The 23,659-nt window shown below is 41.5% G+C and overlaps 1 protein-coding gene across 3 annotated transcripts in view; it reads left to right on the forward strand.

The window, feature by feature from the left end:
- jag2b (jagged canonical Notch ligand 2b) overlaps positions 1-23,659 on the forward strand; it is a 57,711-nt gene extending 34,052 nt beyond the window's left edge. The window contains exons 9-26 of one of the 3 annotated variants that reach the window (XM_079644768.1): positions 417-530; positions 2,314-2,427; positions 2,824-2,870; positions 4,293-4,466; positions 10,974-11,136; positions 11,229-11,390; positions 12,540-12,653; positions 13,344-13,457; positions 14,297-14,410; positions 14,840-14,956; positions 15,411-15,438; positions 16,793-16,878; positions 19,150-19,263; positions 19,421-19,536; positions 20,007-20,264; positions 20,367-20,498; positions 20,645-20,795; positions 20,930-23,659. In XM_079644768.1, coding sequence (XP_079500894.1) covers positions 417-530; positions 2,314-2,427; positions 2,824-2,870; positions 4,293-4,466; positions 10,974-11,136; positions 11,229-11,390; positions 12,540-12,653; positions 13,344-13,457; positions 14,297-14,410; positions 14,840-14,956; positions 15,411-15,438; positions 16,793-16,878; positions 19,150-19,263; positions 19,421-19,536; positions 20,007-20,264; positions 20,367-20,498; positions 20,645-20,795; positions 20,930-21,468 — 2,657 coding nt within the window. In that variant the 3' untranslated portion in view covers positions 21,469-23,659. The remainder of the gene's footprint in view (positions 1-416; positions 531-2,313; positions 2,428-2,823; positions 2,871-4,292; positions 4,467-10,973; positions 11,137-11,228; positions 11,391-12,539; positions 12,654-13,343; positions 13,458-14,296; positions 14,411-14,839; positions 14,957-15,410; positions 15,439-16,792; positions 16,879-19,149; positions 19,264-19,420; positions 19,537-20,006; positions 20,265-20,366; positions 20,499-20,644; positions 20,796-20,929) is intronic. The other 2 variants (XM_079644769.1, XM_079644770.1) reach the window with 2 other exon arrangements.

The raw sequence follows: 23,659 nt of genomic DNA on the forward strand, positions 1-23,659 counted from the left end.
CATAATATGTTTACATGATTTTGTTGTGCAATAAAACAACCAGATGGACACACGATAAAGGAAATGTTCAAATTCGGCTCTGATCGTAGCAACATCGGATTTTGCCACCGCTCACGAAGTTGCTGCCGGAGCCTGAGAAACTCCACCGGCGGTCATACGATGGCTTAAGATGCCCTCACGAATGGCCCGATGTTGTTACGATCAGAGCCGAATTTGAACATTTCCTTAATCGTGTGTCCATCGGGTGTCAATTTCGGGACAGTGTGACAGGGGCTTAACACAACCCTCTTCACCTCTCCACGTCCCTTTTCACTATGTTCTTAAACGTGCCTAAACTCAAACACTTTTTTTTTAATGTTGCATGTACAGTAGATCAAAGGAAGCAGACCGTGAGTTTAAGAGTGTTTTCTTCTCAGATTTGGACGAGTGTGCATCCAGTCCATGTGCTCACGGAGGAACCTGTGTCGACCTGGAGGACGGCTTTGAGTGTGTGTGCCCTCCACAGTGGGAGGGAAAGACCTGCCAGATAGGTGAGATTCATGCTTTCAGTATTTCAAACAGCCTCTGGTGAGAAGCACTCAAAAAAGAAGTATAACATTTCCTGTGTTTTAGCTTTTTTGGCAAACAAACTCTTCATTTCTACAGGAAGACGTGTTTTTGTATCCGTTACTTTCCTGTTTGTGCCGTAAAACAAATGAAATGGCCTCTGAGACTTCGGCACAGAGCTCAGGATATATGATTTAGAATAAAAAATTGGCCACCAGCAACCTGAGCCTCGCTGTTGATATCCTGGGCAGCTGCTCAGCTTTTTTTTCTCAATGACTTTATGAGCTACTAGTGTGTCTATATCCGGCTGTTTGTTTGCTGCTGCTGGTGGCATCGTTTTTTTTATATCGCTCCTGTCTCTGAAAGCGGACGTGACCGGCGTGAAGCCAGGAAATGGATTACGACTGGTAAACAAGTTAGGAGTGTGTATGTCGGAAGGTAGGAAAGAGATCCCAAGAGTTCAGTGTCATCTTACCAGCTCAGATCTCAGCTTACAGGCGGCCATTGGCCTCCTGTCTTACTGTGTGTGTGTGTGTGTGTGTGTGTGTGTGTGTGTGTGTGTGTGTGTGTGTGTGTGTGTGTGTGTGTGTGTGTGTGTGTGTGTGTGTGTGTGTGTGTGTGTGTGTGTGTGTGTGTGTGTGTGTGTGTGTGTGTGTGTGTGTGTGTGTGTGTGTGTGTGTGTGTGTGTGTGTGTGTGTGTGTGTGTGTGTAGAGAGGACAGGTGTGTGTCTGAGGGAGCACAGCAGGACTCCCTGCAGATTTCCCCCCCCCTCCTCCATTCCTGTGAATATTTGAGCAGCGTTGTTTTTCTTTGTTATAACACTTTTGATGTCTTTGAAGGTTTTTCGGGAAACTGAAGACTTTTCTCTCATTATATTCATTTCGAACAGTTGAAATATGAATGTGTCAGCTGTTGTGACTTTGAAGCTTTTCTGCGGGAGCTCTGGGAAACTTCAGGAAAATAAAATAACTGATTGGGTCCCAATTAAATTCAGTTTCAGTCTAAGGTGATAGCTTCCATAACAGGACACGTTTCATTCAAATTCAATTAATAAGTCAAACTAATAGATTTCTTTATAGACGGAAGTATATTTGTTCTTATTGTGGGGTAAGCTCACATTTAAACAAAGGCAGCAATTACTGTGGAGTATAACACATACAGAGCTCAAACACCACGTCGCCTTTCTTCTATTTTAATGCCATGGGAGGCTTTGACATTTTTCCCAAACCTGCAAGAAATTCTGTGTTCAGCTACTTATATATTTTTGAAAGGTGCTACTTCTGGGTGTTGCAAATGATATAACTTTGAGTGTTTAGACTTGTACGATCACCACCGACTCTCAGGACATGAGAGGGTCCCATTTTGGCATTTTATCGATTAAGTGGTTTATCAATAAAACTCGCAAACAAATTCATAGATGTATATACTGTGGGAATATAACTATCATTGCATTATTCTAATTGTTTACAAATTATTGTTTTTAAATTGTATTTATTTTGTTAAGGTTTCATTATACTCCCAAATAAAGGCTAAACAACACAGGGTCCTACATTTAGCTGTATGCAACCAATAGCATCTTTTCTACCACACAAAGCTTTCTGTTGAATATTTCAGTCTCCAAGCCGACCTAACTAACCAAATAACCCCGATGACACCGTCAGGGTTTCTAAGGTTGGGTTTCTGGTCTCTTTTCTTTCTCGTTGACCTCTCCTTTGGTTTGTTTTCAATTGATGGACTCGGTCTCCCTTTACTTCCTGCCTTCACAGATGCAAATGAGTGTGCAGGAAAGCCCTGCGTGAACGCTTACTCTTGCAAAAATTTGATTGGCGGCTATCTCTGCGACTGTTTTCGGGGATGGTCTGGACAAAACTGTGGCATCAGTCAGTATTCACCTCGTCTAAAAGTCACTTCTTAAATGTCTGCCCTTCCACTGGCGTCCTCTTCTTCTGGCTACCTCTCACTTCCTGGACTCACAACATAGGTGTAGCTTAGCGTCACTCCCTTTCCCACATGTGGTAACCCGTTTGCTTTCTCGTCTTGGCAAACAAATCATATTCGAATATGCATGACCAGTCCCTCTTTCTGGATCCAATGCATGCCCAGTTACAACCGATACAAGGTCTTTTTGGCACTCTCTTGGCTTCACTAGTGATTTCTTTTCCAAATTCTGATAATCCGTGCACATCCCACATTGTACTGTAGGTTGGTGGAACATTTAATAAAACATGTTATTCATAATGTTTTATAATGAAATGTAACTTTTGCCTCCTGTTCAGACATCAACGGCTGCCATGGTCAGTGCCAGAACGGAGCAACATGCAAGGTACGGATGTTTTTTAATTAAACGTATATTCCACCTCCGTTCCTCAACCTTGTGTTTGTAGTGGCATCTTTAAAGGTTCACCTATTGTGCAAAATCCACAAGTCTCTTCTACATCAACATGTGTCCCCTCTTCTCCATGTCTCTTCTACATCAACATGTGTCCCCTCTTCTTCATGTCTCTTCTACATCAACATGTGTCTCCTCTTCTCCATGTCTCTTCTACATCAACATGTGTCCCCTCTTCTTCATGTCTCTTCTACATCAACATGTGTCTCCTCTTCTCCATGTCTCTTCTACATCAACATGTGTCCCCTCTTCTCCATGTCTCTTCTACATCACCATTTGTCCCCTCTTCTTCATGTCTCTTCTACATCACCATGTGTCCCCTCTTCTTCATGTCTCTTCTACATCAACATGTGTCCCCTCTTCTCCATGTCTCTTCTACATCAACATGTGTCCCCTCTTCTCCATGTCTCTTCTACATCAACATGTGTCCCCTCTTCTTCATGTCTCTTCTACATCAACATGTGTCCCCTCTTCTCCATGTCTCTTCTACATCAACATGTGTCCCCTCTTCTTCATGTCTCTTATACATCAGCATGTGTCCCCTCTTCTTCATGTCTCTTCTACATCAACATGTGTCCCCTCTTCTTCATGTCTCTTCTACATCAACACGTGTCCCCTCTTCTTCATGTCTCGTCTACATCAACATGTGTCCCCTCTTCTTCATGTCTCTTCTACATCAACATGTGTCCCCTCTTCTCCATGTCTCTTCTACATCAACATGTGTCCCCTCTTCTCCATGTCTCTTCTACATCAACATGTGTCCCCTCTTCTTCATGTCTCTTCTACATCAACATGTGTCCCCTCTTCTTCATGTCTCTTATACATCAGCATATGTCCCCTCTTCTTCATGTCTCTTATACATCAACATGTGTCCCCTCTTCTTCATGTCTCTTCTACATCAACATGTGTCCCCTCTTCTTCATGTCTCTTCTACATCAACATGTGTCTGAAAATGAGCTGATCAGATTTTGGCCACTTTGTGATGTCATAACGATGTGTTGTCTTGTGTAACCATTAGCCAATCAGCAACCAAGGTAACCCCCCCCCCACCCCCACCCCCCCCTTATCACCTGAATCTCCTCCTAAAGCACCATTGAGTTCTTTGTAACCAAATATCTCTCAGAGGGGCGTGGGGAGGGGCTCCTTATTTTCATCTAAAGTGACAGACACAGAATCAGCACTTTGGAAACAGGGCTGAAACAGAGGGGATTGTGGGTAATGCTGCAATGATCTGTTTAGTGTTTGGAGCCAAACACTTCAGAGACATGTTTTGTATATATCTGAGACCTATGATATATTGATGAAAAGCAGTATAATAAGGGACCTTTAACTCATCTCTCTTTGTGTTTCCTGTAGGAGGGCCAGAGCAGTTACCACTGCCAGTGTCCTCCAGGCTTTGTAGGCACTCACTGTGAAATGCAGAGGAACAAGTGTGAGAGCAGACCGTGTCAGAACGGAGGACAGTGCCACGCCGTGCTGGACGACTTCGTGTGTCAGTGCCCACCGCAGTTTGCTGGACAGCTGTGTGAGGTGGGTCTCATGTCACACAGGTCACATTGGATTATTGAAGATACAGTGACGGATTATACTCTGGTGTTAGCCTTTGTTTTGAACAGCCTTAGGACTTCATTAGTGACACTTTACATGTCTGGAGAGGAAAGTCTTTTTGTGATAAAGGTCTACAATCCAAACTAAATTGCGTACAGGTCAATAATGGTGGGAGGTCTAGAGCTACACACTCTTAATCGATTAGTCTACTTCTGAGTCGACTAAGTTTTCTTTATTTGAAATGCTATTTTTCATGCTGAATGACTTATTTCCAAAAACGTATGACTGGTAAACACAAGATTTAAAGTTGACTTCTTTGTGGAGACATTCAGTTTGAAAGAACTGTTGATTAAATTAAGTAGTCGACAAAATTGCGTTTGTTGTTTAACAATAACTTTAGGATTTCTGTTTTCTGTGAACTGCTCAGCAACAACCTTTTTCCTACCCTTTGGATACAATAAGCAAAAGTCAGAATGTGGCAAAACATGCCAAGGAATTGATTCAATCCAAGATGATATGGTAAAAAGAATATAATACTAATACATACTTGACGGCTATTTTGATTTAGATTACACGTTAAGTGGCTTGTGGTGCTGTGCAAATACTCAATCTGCAGTAGTCATTACAGCACCGTTATGTAATCCAACTACTGTACCAACACAAAAAGTTCTCTAATGTTTCCAGCCAAATAAACTAAGCCACGGTTTCACTGCAAGCTTCTGTAGTAATTGATCATTAAGTTTCATGCAGACACGACATATCGGTGTCCTTGTTGCAGCCTTTCTATTATGGAAGTGTGTGTTGGAAGCTAATGTAGGTTAGCAGGGAGGAAACTGACACTCCACTGCATCTCCTGGGCCCTGAATGGAGGACATTGCTGGTCAGGAGCCAATCCTGTTTTAGCATCTCTACTATAAATATGAGCCTCTCTGAATGAGGCGCCGCTGGATTTCTGCCCGCATACTACCGAGCTCTGATGCCTGCTATGGCACGGTGTACATTCCTGCCCTGCAGTGCCAAAACTACAAACGCACCCTGCGCCGTGTTGCTCTGAGTTAGTTTCCCCTTTCAAGTCCAGAACAGTTTGATTGTGTTTTTGCCCATTCCTACAGTAATCTTGACTAATTTCTTTAGAAGAGACGAGGAGTTCCAGGAAAGAGAACCCTTATTCTCTTAGTAGGTGATATGACTGTATTGATCATGTAAAGTCAGATTATGAATTTATTCCTTTGTTTACCCGAAAAAGCGTAATTATTTGGTCGTTGTGGCTCTATGGATGGCAGCATTGGTGGCTCAATAACTTTTTTTTCATTTAATTTCAAACCTTTATTTAACCAGATTGGTCCCTTTCAAGGGAGACCTGCAGCAAATAGGTTCCACATGAAACATAAAACAATGAAGGACATCATACATTATATTCACATAGTACATAGTTATCGACATTTACAAGTACCCTTGGTGTCAAAAAGCATTTCACTTAGACTAGCTTTAAAAACATGCAGAGGAATGAAATTGCTCAGTTTCAATTCTTGCTGTAGATTGTTCTAAGCAAGTAGAGCTGTGCACATAAAAGCTGTCTTACCTAAGACAGTCCTTGCTCTTGGCACATCTAACAATACTACATCATGAGATCTCAGACAATAGCTGCTTGCTATGTGTTATCAGAGAGCAGATATAATACGGGAGTTTAACCAACATGGCTTTATAAATAAACGTGTACCAATGACTGAGCCTCTTTACAGTAAGTGATGGCTAACCTATTCTGGTATACAGTGATGTGTAAGTGCTTTACAATTAGTGACAAATCTCAGTGCGCTGTGATAGGAGGCATCTAACTTGTTCAGGCAATGGGCAGGTGCATTCATAAAGACCAGATCACCATAGTCCAGTACAGGTCAAAAGGTCACAGAGCCTTTTCCTGACCTCAAGCGAGAAACAGGACTTGTTCCTAGAAACCTAGCTTCAACCTCAGCTTTTTAAGCACGTTATTGACATGAAGTTTAAAAGTGAGATAATCATCAAGCCAGATACCAAGGTATTTATAACAGGCAACCACTTCAAGTTTTATTCCTTGCGCAGTTACAATATCCAAAGAAGTCTCTGGTGTCTTTTTAGCTTTTGAAAAGAGCATTACCTTGGCTTTATCAACATTTTAAAAGAAGCTTTAGTTCAGAGAGCTGATTCTGAATAATGTTAAAAACAGCTTGCAATTCAACAACAGCCTCCTTAATGGAGGTTTAAACTATCACAATAGTAATGAACCCTAAACGATGTATCCTAATGATTTTTGCCCTGTTTTCTTTTTGCGCCACCAACAAATTTAAATTATGAAGTCATTTTGTTTAAAACAAAACTCAAATTTGGTACAAATATTCAAGTTCACCTAGTTGGATCAAAACTATAATACTTTGATTTATGAATAATACCTACTGGTATATTTTTCGTCCTTTGCTGCAAATAAGAAAATTTTAGCATCATTGCAAAGAAGGTGACATCCTTTGTAATGCATTTTATCTTTATTGTATACCTTTAACCCTTCTGTTGTCTTCGGGTCAAATCTGACCGATTTACTACTTTCATCAACCATAACTTTTTTGTTTTACATTCGATTGCATTAAGGCTTTATGATATCCTTCACAGTAGACATTTGAACATATAAAATGGCTGATCACCACTTTCATTGAATTTTGGATGATTTAGTCAACTTTGAAACACCCATGGTGTTCCCGGTCAAAAATGACCGCCATAAAGAAAAGGAATTAGTAACCATCAGGATCAGATAAAACACACACATACTCTAGATGTGTTCCTCCCCTTATGTGCCCATCCCCCCACATGGATCACACCTGGCACACACACACACACACACACACAGAACAATTTGATACATTTCCCGCTCTTATGTGCCCATCCCCCCACATGGATCACGCAATACATGTTCAGTGTCTGTTCTTTGTATATTTACTGCAGTTTTTCATGTATACCAGTAGTCTGATACAATATTTATAGTTTGAAAGGGTGTTAAATGGAATTTGGTGGTGATTAATGGTTTTTGTAATAGCAGTTAAAACAGGACCGGTCAAATTTGACAGTGAACACCAAAGTAAGGGGGGGGGAAACGAAGACAATAGGAGGGTTAAAGGGGCCCTATTATGTTTTTCGGGGGTTTCTCCTTTCATGTAATGTGTTGTATATATTTGTGTGCATGTAAATGGTCTCAAAGGTTAAAACTCCAGTGGGAATGTCTCTCCCAGACATTTGTTTACACAAAATACGAACGTGAAATTAGCATAATGAGCCCCTTTTAAGAGGTAAGAATAACCACCCAACGGCTTTATTTCTGAACTTTCTATGATTTCTAGAGGTTTCGATTAAATCACATGATCTTTAACTAATAATAATAATAATAAATGGGATTTATATAGCGCTTTTCTAGACCCAAAAACGCTTTACATTATGAGTCAGGTCGACAAACAAAACAAAACAAGAACAAAAACACAAACCAAAACAAAACAAAAACAGAAAAGCAGTCAGGAGGATGTTGGTTCAGAGGGGGGAGGGGCGGGTTTAAGGATAAGCAGAGTTGAAGAGGTGGGTTTTCAGACGGGACTGGAACAGGGTGAGGGAATCAGACTCACGGAGGTCTTGGGGGAGGGAGTTCCAGAGCTTCGGGGCTGCCACAGAGAAGGCTCTGTCCCCGAAGCTCCGGAGTTTGGCCTTGGGGATTGAGAGCAAACCGGCTGAGGTGGATCTGAGGGACTGGGGTGGTTGGTAGAGGATGAGGAGGTCAGTGAGGTAGGGGGGGGCCAGATGGTGGAGGGCTTTATAGGTGAGGACCAGGAGTTTGTAGTGAATGCGGTGTGAGACGGGAAGCCAGTGGAGTTCTTTGAGGACCGGGGTGATGTGATGCTATGATTTGGTGTGGGTGAGGAGTCTGGCGAATGCGTTCTGGACACGCTGGAGTCTGTTGAGGGATGTTGTGCTGATGCCGAAGAGGAGTGAGTTGCAATAGTCAAGGCGGGAGGAGATGAAGGCGTGAATGAGTCGCTCAGCTGCGGGGCGGGTGAGAGAGGGACGGAGTTTGGCGATATTGCGGAGGTGTAAAAATTAGGTTTTTACAACTTGGCGGATGTGGGGGTCGAGGGAGAGGGTGGGGTCGAATATCACGCCAAGGTTGCGTGCCTGGGTGGAGGGGGAAACAGGGGTGCCATCAATGGTGAGTGTCAGGTTGGGGGTTTTGCTGAGGGTGGATTTGGAGCCGATGAGGAGGAGTTCAGTTTTATTGCTGTTGAGTTTGAGGAAGTTGTGTTGCATCCAGGATTTTATTGCAGTCAGACAGGATTCGATGTGTGTGAGATGGGGGTTGTGGGGGGATTTGGTGCTGAGGTAGATCTGTGTGTCGTCAGCATAGCAGTGAAAGTCCAGGTTGTGATGGCGGAGAATCGGACCAAGGGGGAGGATGTAGATGATGAAGAGGAGGGGGCCGAGTACTGAACCTTGGGGAACACCTTGGGTGACTAAAGCTGTGGTAGAGGAGTGATTGTTGAGGGAGATGAAGTGGGATCTGTCAGAGAGGTAGGACTGGAGCCACCTGAGTGCAGTACCTTCGATACCGATATCCCGGAGTCGGGTAAGCAGGATGGTGTGGCTCACGGTATCGAAGGCTGCACTCAGGTCAAGGAGGATGAGGATGTTGAGGGAACCGGTGTCAGCAGAGGTGAGGAGGGAATTGAGGACTTTGATGAGTGACTGCAATTAGAGTGTTCATGAAATTGTCAGAAAGTATTAAAAACTGCTGAGGGAAAAATAGATATGACAAATTGAATCACCCATGCTTTTAAAAAGGATGAGATGTGATCAAAAGCTCCAGATGAATTACTATATGGACCTCACAATGATATGTGAACTGCTTTTTTTTAAAGGTTAATAAAGGACCTCATTTGATAAAGTTGCTCCAATGTGCATTTGCTTTCTTAAATAAGCAGTATTCTAGTTATTCCTTTATGGATTTACACGTTTTGTTTCAAATATCCAGGACCATTTGCTTTGTAAAAAGAAGAGTAAGGCCAATTGAATGGTGCTATCAACCATCAAAAGTCTGTTTTTTATTGCAGAATGTATTTATAGTTGACCTCAAGTAATTCATATGACGTTGCCTGGTGGTTTTTCTGCTATAAATAAAGCCTCGATCTGTCTGCGCAATGAGAAATGTCCCTTGTGCTGTGAATAGTCCAAACAGTCGCGTTAATGTGCTGAAGATTTATAGACGCTCTTGCCCTCAGACACGCTCCCCTGACCACACACAGGCAAATAGTCAAAGAAAAAAATGTATCTGGCCCAAAAACACTTAAGGTAAAATAAACTGTGTGTGACCGCAGACCTCACCCTACTCTAACTCTACGTTCAGCACCTTAAATGGGAAGGGGTGCAACACGGAGTTTACGCACAGCAGGCTTCTGTTTACATACACTGGGAGATTTTTACTCCAACCTCTGCATTGCTGCAGGTAGAAATGGGAAAAGATGTCACTAGTTTCTGTGTCACGGTGGTATGACGGATGATTTATCTTCATTGTATTCACTGCGGCTCTGCACCATGTTGGACCAGAGTCAATATTTGCGCTCATAATGGGCTGTTTTTTGTCACGCTTCTGTCTCAGAGTAATCCTGCAAGATTTAGCGGGGCACACACACAGATGTAAAACCAAGAGCGTAGATTCCCTTGATGAGCTTAGGGACAGTTTCTGAGGCTTACTCTGCTCGTCCACTTACTTTCCATTTGTTCTGGCGGAGGCTAGAGCCAAGCTAAGCCGTCACCTGCACAGACTTAACATCTGCTCATTTGGCATACTTGCATCTTCACTTGTTTTTAATAATTAGTTAAGAACCATTTCAGTGAGTGGCCTTTGGCAAGTTAACGTACTAATCTAGTGGAACTGCTAATTGGAAATGAAGGGATGGAGTTCAACTTTTTAAATGTCCAATTGGTTGGATCTACTTTCTTATAGAAATAAATATAAAATGGAAGGCTTACTTTCCTAATCATACTAAATCAAGCCTATATGCATTGATTATTGACACGTTTTGACACAACATTGTTATGTTATGGTGAACAAATATGCTAATTCAATCCCATTAGACGTGGATTAACATTAGCGTCATTTGGAGTTGTGTTTCTGAGCACCTGGTGAATCTGAGTCTCAATATTTACACTCGTTTTGGCTCTGTTTATGTCTCCACCAACTCGTAAAAGTAATAAACAGATAAAGAGGCAGTTACTTTCTCACTTTGTCTGCCTTCTAACCAAAATAAAAATACACTTAAATACTAGGTGATCGGTGTCACTCCTGATGATAATGAACCTACAGGGATTTAATTAAGAGTTCATTTAAAATATTGGTTTGTGCAGTTTTAAAGAAATGTCTGTTCTTTGTGTGTCCCCCCCCCTTATTGTAAAGTAATTATCTTTCTCTCGTCTTGGTTTCCTCAGATCTCTGGCTGGACCCCCTCAGATGCGTGTGATCCGAACCCCTGTGAGAACGAGGCCCAGTGCCACAGCATGGAGCAGGACTTCTACTGCGCCTGCCCCGAAGGCTTCGAGGGGAAAACCTGTGAGCGTCTGAAGGAGAACTGCCAGACCGCCCCGTGTCAAGGTGACTGAACTGTCTGCAAAGATATACCAGGACTGAACAAACTACTCAAAGAAAAGTTATGCATTTGAACTGTTTTTCTTTTTATCCTTCAGTGATTGACAGCTGCACTATTGCTGTGGCGACCAACGACTCAGCCGGAGTGCGTCACATCTCCTCAAACGTCTGCGGGCCGAGAGGACGATGCATCACCCAGCCCGCCGGAAACTTCTCCTGCTTCTGTGACCCGGGCTTCAGCGGCATCTACTGCCATGAGAGTACGTAGAGACCCTTGCTTTGAGATTTCTACCTCTTTTGTACACTATCATGCCTACAACTGAAACTAAAAATGTAGTTCTTCCTGCAAAGATTCCTAAAATGATTAACCCTTGTGTTGTGTTCAAAAGCTGTTACCGTTCATGATGTTCGCGGGTACATTTTGACCCATGATTTATCTCAGTCCAAAACACTCAAAATAATAACTATCATCCAATATTGTTTTAACTACATCATAAATAACTTATAATGCATTCATAACCGTACAATCCTGTATGATCCAAAAAACATTACACAACATATTTAAGTAAAACATGTGATTCAATTCACTCATTATATTTCCTATAGCGAAGACAGTGGGTCATTACGTTATCTGACTATAATAGACTATTATTAGAATACAATCTCCCCAAAATAAGTTTAAAATTATTGTTACAGTGGATGAAGGGGGGGGAGGGGTGTCTAAAGTCAAAGATTAATCTTGATTGGGCCAGATTTGACCTCGAGTGACCCAAAATAATTCTGCTGGCTCTCCCCAGACCCCAACACCAAATTATACACTTCTTTTTTTTTTAAGAGACCTTCAGATTTGGCTAAAATTGTCAAAATCAGTTTTGTAGTGTTTATATAGCTGTTGTGGAGGATATCATGAAGCCTTGTTCCGATTTTAAAAAAACTAGAGCGTAGTTATTATATAATTGTAACTTGAAACGGGTCGCGGGAGACCCGAACACAACATAAGGGTAACAAACAAAATGTGTCAACTTAAATTTGAAAAATGAAGATGGTAACATGTTTTTAACTTCATCATTGAAAATTAACAATAGGTAGTTTCTAACAAAATATATCAAACACTCAAATGTATGTTAAATAATGGTATAAGCCGAAATAAGTATTTTTTAAAGTGTTGAAACCTGTCTAAAATCATTTTTAAATGTGAACCCAATATATCAAAGCTTTGTCCATACCATAAGGATTTACAGCTAGTGTGAACCAATCAAAACGGCATGAGCTTTAATAAACATTTATGAAGTGTTTATGAACCACTTATAAATACTTGAAAGTGTTACTAGTAATCTAGTCTGAATACTAAATGTTTACTTCTTCCAAAAGTGATGAATCCATCTAACCTTCCCCTTGACTTTTTTTAGATATCAACGACTGCACCAGCAACCCCTGTGGGAACGGAGGGACCTGCATTGATGGAGTGAACTCGTTTCAGTGCGTCTGTCCCGATGGTTGGGAGGGTCGACTCTGCGACCTCAGTGAGTTCATCGCCTGCAACATAACTCACTGCAGCTACCTTCAACCACGCAGCATTTTAGATAGTTTACAGAAGAGCTTCTGTGTATCCATTTGCACTAAATGGAAGACTAGCTGATGATGAGACCTTTACCAAACTTAAACTCTTTTTAGAGTAGCTTTTTATTAGCAACCCCACACTTTAAATGTTCTTTTAGTCTTTATTATTTACCTACCTTTATATATTTTTTAATTATTTAATAGGTCTTAAAAGTTATCTTATTTTATTAATCTAACATGCTTCAATAGAAATATTTATTTTAACGTTGGTCTTTTTTATTTCTTAATCGTTTAACCTTTATTAGAATAATGGTATTTTTATTACTATTATTATTACTATTATCTTTGTATTTCTCTTGTACCTATATGTTCATTTTGTTTTATGGGGTTATATATTGTTGCATCGATTCAGTTGTCTTGTGTCTTATCTGTCAGAGAGACAGTTATTTGTTTTATTTGTATCAAACATGTTACCTCCTTGTGTCTATTAACCTGATAACGTGTTATTTGTTGCTGCGTGTACCCGTAAAGTTCTTAACAAATAATCTGAGGGGAATTTCTTGTTGTTCATTTTGAACTTGTGATTTTGTAAAGCCCTGTGAGCTGCATGTGTTGCTTTTTTATTCTCATGTATTCCTTCCTCCTTCCTCCAGATGTCAACGAGTGCAGACACAACCCGTGTAAGAACGGCGGGCGCTGCGTGGATCTGGTGAACGACTTCTACTGCGAGTGTGCCGACAAGTGGAAGGGCAAGACCTGCCATTCCCGTGAGTTATGTCGAGTCTGTGTTAATGTGTGTGTTTATGTTCTGTAGGCTTTTGAGGCACAGACGCCACCATGCTTACACATCTTTGTATGTTATGAGTACATATGATCTCAAGAACAGAGGTGGACAGAGCACTCAGATATTTGTTTAACTGAAAGTATTATTACCCCAGCGTAGGAATAACTGATGTAACTCAAGTAAAGGTCCTGCATTAAAAGTCCTTAGTACTGCGCAAAAGCCCTTTTCAGAATAATATAGATTAGACTTTTTGATGCATTAAAATGTTGTTAATGGAGGAGATAAGTATTTTTACTACATATACTGTCGGGTTTTATTATTTGTTATTCTATTCTTTTATCACTAATCTGAATATTACATCACATGTCACTTGTTAGACGCTTTTATCCAAAGTGACTTACATACTCAATACTGTGGAAAATCCCCACAGGAGCAATTTGGGGTGAAGTGTCTCAGGGACACAACGACATGCTGACTGCAGTGGGGTTTGAACCTGTGACCCCCTGATCCCAACACCTACCCACAACCCACTGCACCACACGCCCCCATATATATACGAATATGAATCGTGAAATTGAGTAAAGTTACACGTAAATGTAGTAGACTTTCTGAATTTATTTTTTTCTGAATTGTAGTGGGGTGTCATGGAATGTGTAATGCTCAGCTTAAGCACCATCTCTTCAAAGTTGTACTTAAGGCCAGTACTTGACTAAATGTAATAAGTGTATCTCAACACAAGCATAAGAAGTGTCTTTTCTTACTGATGTTCTGAATAGTTATACAAAGTGTCTGACCTCAGTGTTTCTCTGTGTTCCTGACCAGGTGAGAGCCAGTGTGACGCGACCACCTGCAGTAACGGAGGAACCTGCCACGACCACGTAGACGCTTTCCGCTGTGCCTGCCCTCCTGGATGGGGAGGAAACACCTGCAACACAGGTGAGGCCTGAGGACTGCTTCTATTACATAACCTATTCAAATCGGATATTAATAGATTGCTTAAACTACTAGTACAGATAGTATATTCAAGGACACAACACAGTAACAGTTTAGCTTTTTATTTCGTTGTTGAGTGCTGTCCATTGGTAGTCACTGTACCATATATAGAATGAGTTGATGTCAAGCACTCAATGTAAAGCCCCTTTCACACATGCACCACTACATACATGTCCTCCAGGTAATGTGTATACCGTTTATCAGCTGCTCCTTACAAGCCTCATTTTAATGACAGGATTGTTTCTTTGCAATATTATGGATTCAGACAGATTTGAAATGCCCTAATTTGAGTTTAAGTTCAAGCATACCGTTTATACTATTTCTGTATTTTGGATATGTGATCCTTGACTAATGCCTCCTCTCTTCCCACAGCTAAGAACAGCACATGCGCCTCCAGTCCTTGCTCCAACAGTGGGACCTGTGTGGGAGGAGGAGACACTTTCACCTGCATCTGCAAAGAGGGATGGGAAGGCCCCACCTGCGGCCAGAGTGAGTTTCTCTATGTGGATTTGCAGGAAACTGACATTAAAGTTGTCATTACTTACAGCTATAAATGTACTTATGATGCCTTTTTAAGGCCTAGATGCCCAGTTATTTTTATTTGTGCAACATGCTAAATATTATCCATCCATCTTCTCCCGCTTATCCGTGGTCGGGTCGCGGGGGTAGCAGTTCCAGCAGAGAGCCCCAAACTTTCTTTTCCCTGGCCACATCAACCAGGGAGCGCCTTGGGATCCCCCAGTCAGAGCTGGTTGATGTGGCTAAATATTATGTGCAACTTAATTATCTAACACTGCAAATTGAAACGCAGTAAACATGCTTGATAGTAGATATTTTATCTTTGCATAATATCCAAAAATGTTATAAAGGCAATGGAAAAATTACACAAATATGTCGCTGTAACAATTATCTCTAAGTGTCTCTTTGTGGTTCTCTTCAACAGATATAAACGACTGCAACCCTCATCCATGGTGAGTACAGTTTCCTACATCATGAACCCCCACCACCCTACACACCCCTTTCTCTCCCTCATCTCCACACTTCACACAGAGCTTGCAGGCTGGAGGGGTGAAGGGCCGCTAACTGCAGTGGAAGTTGTCTTTAAATCAAGCCTCAAAGGGGCATCTCTCAAAGGAGGGGGGTCTTCGATATTCAATGGGACAGAGAAAGGTGGCGAGAGAGGTTTTTTTTTTTTTTAGGGAGAAGGACAACAGTCCCACCTACCCCATGGTGAATGCAGGTGGGGGGTGGAGTGGCGGGGTTGGGGGGAGGGTGTACGTGGCTATTCTTCCCGTTCGACCTGGGGGGGGAGTCGGGCTTTGAGGAGGAATGGAAGGAGAGGCATGATGAGAGGAGGGGAGGGGAATCGCTGGACACGCCAATTAGCATCTGAAAGGTGGAGGCTTGTATTGATGAGTTGAATTGAGCCTTGTGACCCCCCCGTCTCCACCATCACACACACACAGAAAAGATGTGCTTTGTTGCAGCTGGAAAGGATGTGGCTCCTGTACTCAAAGATTCAAATGCTTTTTTCTTCACGTGCACAGTAGCTAAAGTGTAGATATGACAATGGAAATCTTAAGTCCCAGGCTCCTCCAACAATGCAACATAATAAGACATAAATCAATCAAATGTAAAAATAGTATTAGAAGAAACAGAGTGGAATAGAAAACTATATACATGTCAGAAAATAAATAAATACAATAAGCTAATGCAGAGAATGTTGTAAGTGACTAGTGTTAATTTCGTCAGCAATTTCTTTATTTAGTTTTAGTCCTGTGTTAAATTTCCGTTTTAGTCATATTTAGTCACCTTCATCCTGTTTTTATTTAGTCAAGTTTTAGTCGACTAAAAGTCTGAGCATTCTAGTTTTATTTTAGTCAAAGAAAACTAATTATTTGAGTCTACTTTTTGTCAATGAAAACGGTTGAGTCTTTTTTAGTCATCAGATTATATAGAACATTTCAGTCAAACTAGTCTAGCCAAAACCAATCATTTTTAATTTTATCAGAGATGTAACGTTATCTTTGATAATATTTAGTCTCCTCATTTTTTTTAACGATATTGCATGTTGATTTCGTTACAGTTATTGTTTACTTCCGTCGGTGCCGTCTCGTCATCGTCTCGTTTTAGTCATGGAAAAAAAGGTCGTTGACGAAAATATTTCCTCATAGTTTTAGTCAACGAAATTAACACTAAAATGGAGAAGTCTATATTCATCTAAATAAAATAAGATAGACTAGAACAGAATGCACATTTAAATATTGTACAGTGAAATAAAATACTGTTGTAGTAATCGTTTAGTAATTTCTTTCCTCTCTTCAGTTACAATGGCGGTATCTGTGTGGACGGAGTCAACTGGTTTCGGTGTGAGTGTGCTCCTGGGTTCGCCGGACCAGACTGCAGAATCAGTGAGTAAAGAAGACATGAGGTTACTTCATGTTGAAAAAATATCACTAGTCACCGGCTTGATCTTCAATCTCAGGATCCATGTATTTATTATCCTTGGAAGAATGGAAGTAGTCATCACATACAGAGCATTTGGTACAACTAGTTCCTGAACAGTGTCCTTCACATGCTGATATCCAAGAGAGGGAGTTACACAGTCACAAGATGGAGGAATAGAAAGCAGTATTCAATGTTTACTTCAGATTAGCTCCACGTCAGAAATGATCATGCTTTTCATATGTCTATCTCCATAGAGGCTGAATCATCATGTTAATCACATAAGGCGCGTTCACACCAACTACTTTTCCCACAAAGGTTCCTGAGAACTCTTTAGTTCTCATGGACTAAGTACAGATCGCGTTCACACCGGAAATTAGTTCCTGGGCGTGGATTAGGCAAATGAAGCCGCTGACGTCACTTTGTCTTCTTCTGCTTTGGGTTTAATGGCAGGCCGCAAACAACTTCACGGCGTATACTGCCGCCCAAAATCCCCGGCCGGAAGTCCCCGGAGTTGGGGACTGAAGCCTTCCGAGTAAATGGCCAGAACGCCGACACCTCCTCATCTCCACCGCTCCCATGTTTTCTTTTGTGTTGTCATAAGTTAGTCTCTGCGTTTCTGGCTGGGCTAATGCTAATGCTAATAATGCTAATGCCAGGATAATAAAATGGCGGCTTCACAAACGTTTTTGGGAGTTTGACGGGGCGTGGTTTGCATTCCGCCCAGCCAATCAGACACAGGAACCTTTTTCTCCCACGAAAGTCCCTGCTGAAAAGGGGGTAAAAAAGGTTCTCTAGAACTAATTTAGTTCTTGGGACTTTTTGGTGTGAACGCAACTAAATCGTAGTTATCAGGAACCTTTGTGGGAAAAGTACTTGGTGTGAACGCACTTATAGCTATCATATGCCTCAAACAGTCCTGATGCTCTTCTAGGTAATCAGACATCCTGTTACGTACACAGCTACGTAGGGCCTGTGTTATCATGTGCTACTCTGATATTGGAAGAGAACAGTCAGTATTTTCCCAACACTACACATGCTGTTTGAATCAGAATTCCTTTATTTGTACTGCAACGGGCAAACAGCAGAAGTATAGTGCATAAGACCCTAGCAGCCATAGTATGATTAGGGGGGTGGATAGGTGGAGAGAGGAAAGGAAAAGGGGGGACCAGCAGGAGATGGACATATTGATACCTAAATGCAAGACCAGGACGCCGCCCTCTCCCTTTTTCTCTGTCCTTTAACGCCTCAGGGGTCAGAGGCCGTCCCTCCTCCATACTCACAGTCACACAAACACACACGGAAGACAAATTACCCAGTGACCCTGAAATTCTTCTTCTCTGCTCCTTTGTTTCGGCCGGATAGCGTTCACCTTTTCTGTCAGGCTTGAATTTGAGAATCCTCATCCCGACCGTGTTCATGTGGAATCTGGGTGACAATGGCCGCGGTTCCCAGTGATTTCTATGGGAAGGGACAATTGATATGTGTTGTTGAAAGAGCTTCTTATACAGCAGATGTGTTTATAGTCCAACATACACAATTTACTCATTTATGTTGTCGGTCTCAGACAAACTACTGTATGTTCTAAATATTTGGCTTTGTGATTTAATTCGCACAAACTGAAACGTCCTGGTCTTGACCCGTTAGAAAGAGGCTTAAACATGCATGCAGAATTGTAGTTTATTTGGTTAAAATGCAAAGTTATGCAACAAAATCAGTAAATTTCCTTTAAAAAACAAAAAAAACAGTGTATTGTGGATTTGCTGGCACATCAATTTGCCAAGTTCACTATTAGCAAGTTTCATTTTGACCTTTTTAAAGCGAGTGGCAAAATCAAAAATGGAGGAACATCCATTTTTAACCTCTTCCGTCACAAAACAATGTCAATGTGGTTGATGTCGTGGCTTAAATATGTTTGCATACATGTTGTCAACCTATAATCCCTTTAGCTAACGAGCTAACTGTAACTTGACAATTTTGTATGACTCAGTAATATAGAAAGAGGCCCCATAAATTACTAATGCTAGCATGTTAGCGGTTTTCTAGTTAGCTACAGCAGATAATTGACAAGCCCTATAAGAAGATGCCTACGTTGCCAAGTTCATAGACATGAGGCAAATTTAGCCATTCCTCTTTCTGGTTTGACCGGGCGTTTACTTGTCTTTAAAATAAGTTAAAATGTTAGAATCCAGTACCTTGTGTCCAACTTAAATGTAATGCTCCTCTTACCTTCACAGACATAAACGAGTGCCAGTCTTCGCCCTGCGCCTACGGTGCCTCCTGTGTGGACGAGATCAACGGTTTCCGCTGCATCTGTCCACTCGGTAGAACAGGAGCCCGATGCCAAGAGTGTAAGCGTACATCTTGAATCTACTGTTATAATTTACTCCATCAAATGATTTATAGAGTCAACATTTGTACCCATTGTACCTAATTTGATGTCCCTGTCTGTCCCTGTCTGTCCCTGTCTGTCCCTGTCTGTCCCTGTCTGTCCCTGTCTGTCTGTAGTTATAGGTATTGGGAAGACTTGCCGCTATGTTGGGCTGCAGTTTCCACATGGCAGTCACTGGGAGGAGGACTGCAACAGCTGCCATTGCATCAATGGCAAAGTGGAATGTACAAAGGTAACCAGCCCTACTTAAATAACATCCCTACTAAAATACAGCGCCAGCAAATATCTGCTACATCTCAATTACAAACACAAACAACAGCAAGCAATCATGCTCGGAGAAAAAAAGAGTTTAAAGGCGAAACAATGACTCAATTAGTTTAAAATTCAACTCACAATACATCATTTGTTTAAGTCAAAATAACAAATATTGAATGGTTTTGCTGATATTCTTTGCCTTAAATTATAGTAAACGTATTTTGTTTTGACAACTTGTTAATTGCGATGGACTTTTTTTCCACTATTTTCTGAAAGATTCAAAGGAAAAAGAGAAAATGGCTTCAACAATAATACAGTCCACATTGTAATATCTTTAAATTAGATCATGCCGAACATTTGTTGGCTGTCATTAAAACTCAACCTGCAGAAAACCATTATAAGTGTTGTGGTTACATGTATGTGAAGATGTATTGCGTGTGACACCAGGTGCTGTGTGGTCGTCGTCCCTGCCGGCTCCAGACTTCAGACTCAGACCAGAGACATCAGTCCTGCCCGGCTGGACGCCAGTGTCTGGAGCACAGCTACCTCACCTGCTTCTCCCCCCCTTGCCATCAGTGGGGGGTTTGCTCCATGGCTGAAGCCTCACCTCCAAAAGCAACCACCAAGTGCCAGCCAAACACCGGGCATTTGGATAACAGCTGTGGCCGCATAACACTCATTTTCAACAAAGACAAAGTACCAACAGTGAGTCATGTCTTCATGTAAAATATTTTCTTGTTGAAGCTACATTTTAAAGGAGCAGTGTCTTTTGTATTGTTCCTTAAAAGTATGTATGTGAACTTGCAGGGAACAACAGTGGAGAACATATGCCATGAGCTAAGGTATCTTCCTGACACCCGAGGTTTGGCAAAGGACCACTTCCTTCTCCTGCTGTGTGACCTCTCTCAGTCGAATCAGGATGCTGTAGAGGTGGCTATAGTAAGTCAATGTTATGTTATGCCTTTCTTGGCATGACCCACTGTCCACTATACTCTTTACTTTGTACAATTATATCAAAACAACCCAATTTTGATTGAGTGTTTGAGGTCCTCAGTTCTTAAATGTTCTCTGGTTTGGTTTTTCAGTCTTTCCATCCAGAGGATCTTCCAGACCACAGTCTTATCCGGGAGGCAGCCAGCGCTATAGTGGGCACGTTGTCCAAGCGGCACAACAGCACCGTAATGTTGGCTGTCATTGAGGTCAAAGTGGAAACACCAGTCATGCCCCCCTCAGTGGGTGAGTAATAATTAACAAAGGTGTCCCACAGGGGTTTGTTGTGGGTCCCATCAGTTTCTCAACAATGTCTTATCAATACTTTCTACTGATTTCTATTCTATGTACTCATCCCTTGTACATCCTCATGTCAACAGATTACCTGGTGCCTATTCTATGTGGGATCTTCTGCTTGCTCTGCCTCTTCTGCATCATCGTATCTGTTTGGTGGACGCGCAAACGGAGAAAAGAGCGTGAGAGGAACACATCCTCCGATGATAACGTGAACAACCAATGGCAGCCGCTCCGGCTCGTTGTTGGACGTCAGCAGCAGCAGCAGGCGCTGAAGGAAAACAACAGGGACGCCGAGCAGGAGCGCAAAAAGCTCATGGGCCCCTCCTATCGGACATGTGACGAGGGGGAGGAGGAGGAGGAGGAGGAAGAGACGGAAGGCGAGCTTGAACTCGAAGAGGAGTGTGGTGGAGCAGAGGCGGGGAAGCAGCCAGTTTATAAGTACTCTAAGACTGCATCGCAGTCCAGTGGGGAAGTGATCTGTACCATGCACAGCTCCAGCTCATCCCTCAAAGCGCCCCACCGGACCCCAGGCTACAGCCCCAAAGACAACCGCTGGAAAAATGTCAGTGCCGTCTTGACTGGTCAAAAAGACCGCAAAGACCATTGTGTATTAGACATTTGAACAAAGGACTTGTGATGTGGAAGCGAGAGAAGCAGCAAGGCAGCGGCTATTCTTATTTTTGGACTTCTTTTTGAAAGAAAAAAGGCTTTGTGTTTTATAAGTCTTACTTTGATTTGTTTTCATGTTTTTTTCACTGTCACCTGAAATTAGTTTTGCTTCAGGAATCTAGAGCACAGTGAACATCCTAATTTGCTTCTGTTCATTTATTTGTCTCTGATTATGTACAGAAGGAGCTGAAATGTAACACTTTTTCAGGAGGCAAAAGAAGCTTCCTGCATTTTTTGTTTATGGAGTTATACCAATTATGAAACGATGAATCATCGGAAAGGAGAAAAAAAGAAACCTGTATAAAGACTTTTTTTTGTTTACAGATTATGTTTTTGTTTAATTGTCAGCGGGCTCCTGTTCAGTGTCTGTGGTGGGGCAGATACACTTTAAAGGGACAGTAAAGCAAAGTTTTTGAGGGAAACGGACTGTTGCAGCCACAGTAACAGAGAAACCCTCCTTTGCTCTGTCTCTTCCCGGCTTTGCCCGCCGATCCACCTGTGGCCGTCATGCGCCAGCCTTACCAAAACACTTGGCCTGGAGGGGAGAGGGGACAGAAACCCCAGTGCCTACTATGTGGCCTTCCTTTTTTGTTCTGTCTCTCAGTTGTCTTGGCTGAAAGCTCTGTTTGAGGATTTTTTGCAGTATTTGAGTTGGTAGCAAGTGCCTTTCCAAGAGCCGCCGTGTTGAGGCTCCGAGTCGCGCTGCCCAGTTTGACCTCCATGTTCTCAAATCTCAAAGGGATAGAAGTGTACATCTAGAGAGTTCAATTTCACAGCAACGCCATTCGAGGTATTTGATCAAAACAGAAATGAATACTCTGTATATATGTGTAAATACTAAAGGAGTCGCTGTGTATATTTGAAATAAGTAACTTAAAGACAAGTCACACATTTTTATTATTATTATTGTTATAATTATTACGATTAATATTATTTTTATTTTTTTTACAACGTCATTCCTTTTATTTATGCCAGTCGAAATAGGCACGTTTTATAACACTTCATATCCAGAGTCCCACAGTTAAGAACCTTTACAGTGAGGTACCACCTATGAAGGACTTTCTGAAGGGTTTAGAAATGGTAAGCAATGAGGACCCTTTTTTTTTTTTTTGACTGTCACATCAACAGTTGTTGCTACGCCTTTAGCGCTTTTAAGTTACAGCAAATCAGTGAGGCTTGTCAACATCAGACACTTCCCATAACAATAAATGACCAAAAGATTACTACTTCCATTTCATGTTTGATAATAAAACCGGATTTTTCATGGATGTATTCGGTAATCACTACTAGATTTGGTCGTAATCTTAAACTTACGTTTTTTTGATTGACCTTAGTCGACAGTTGGACAGAAGAAATCACGGTCTTTGTAATTGTTTTGCACTTAACTTTCTCTATTGAAGCAAACCTTTATTAGGAACAGGAAGATGTATAAATGATTGTTCCGGTTCCTAATATTTCATAATTGCATTGCAAAATAGAATTTGAACCCTGTCATATTTGAACTGGTAGTCAAAAATGTATCTCAAAGATACATAGAAAATTCAGAGAGTTTTAGGCAGGCAGTGTTGCAAAACTGCCAATATTTATAGCCTTAAAAAGTCCTCAAACTGTTTCTAAACCCGTCACAAACCCTTTTGTTTCAGGTGCCTTAATGTAATGCATTATTTGTGTATCAATGGTCATCTTTTTATGTTGTTGGTTTGTTTTCAATATTAAGGAAAGTAACTCTTTAAAACGTTGTGTGGTGTATAGTGGCGTGTTTTATTCGCCTGAGTAAAGTGCTCTCCTTGTGTCGCTTTGCTATCACGGAGATTTCTGGAATAAAACACTTGATGGAGGTTAAAAAAATTAAGCGGTCCACCATGACTCTTTGGAGTGTCATGCATGTGGATGTAAGTAGATCAATTGTTGAATCATGCATTAGCTTCATGTTTGGTTACACGGCTTTAATGAAGGGAACAATATTTGCAGTTTTTGTTTCCTACCGTGCAGGTGTGTTTTTTTTTTTTAAGTTACCAACTCAGTTCAAAATGACCCGTTTTTCATATCTTGTCACTGTCTCAAAAAGGCATCGTATTTTCTGTAAATGGGACACAGCAAAATAAAGAATTAAAGATGCATCACTGCTGGTGTTAAAAGCTGAA

The sequence above is a fragment of the Notothenia rossii genome (assembly GCF_949606895.1).
Source record: "Notothenia rossii genome assembly, chromosome: 8".
NCBI lineage: Eukaryota > Metazoa > Chordata > Actinopteri > Perciformes > Nototheniidae > Notothenia > Notothenia rossii.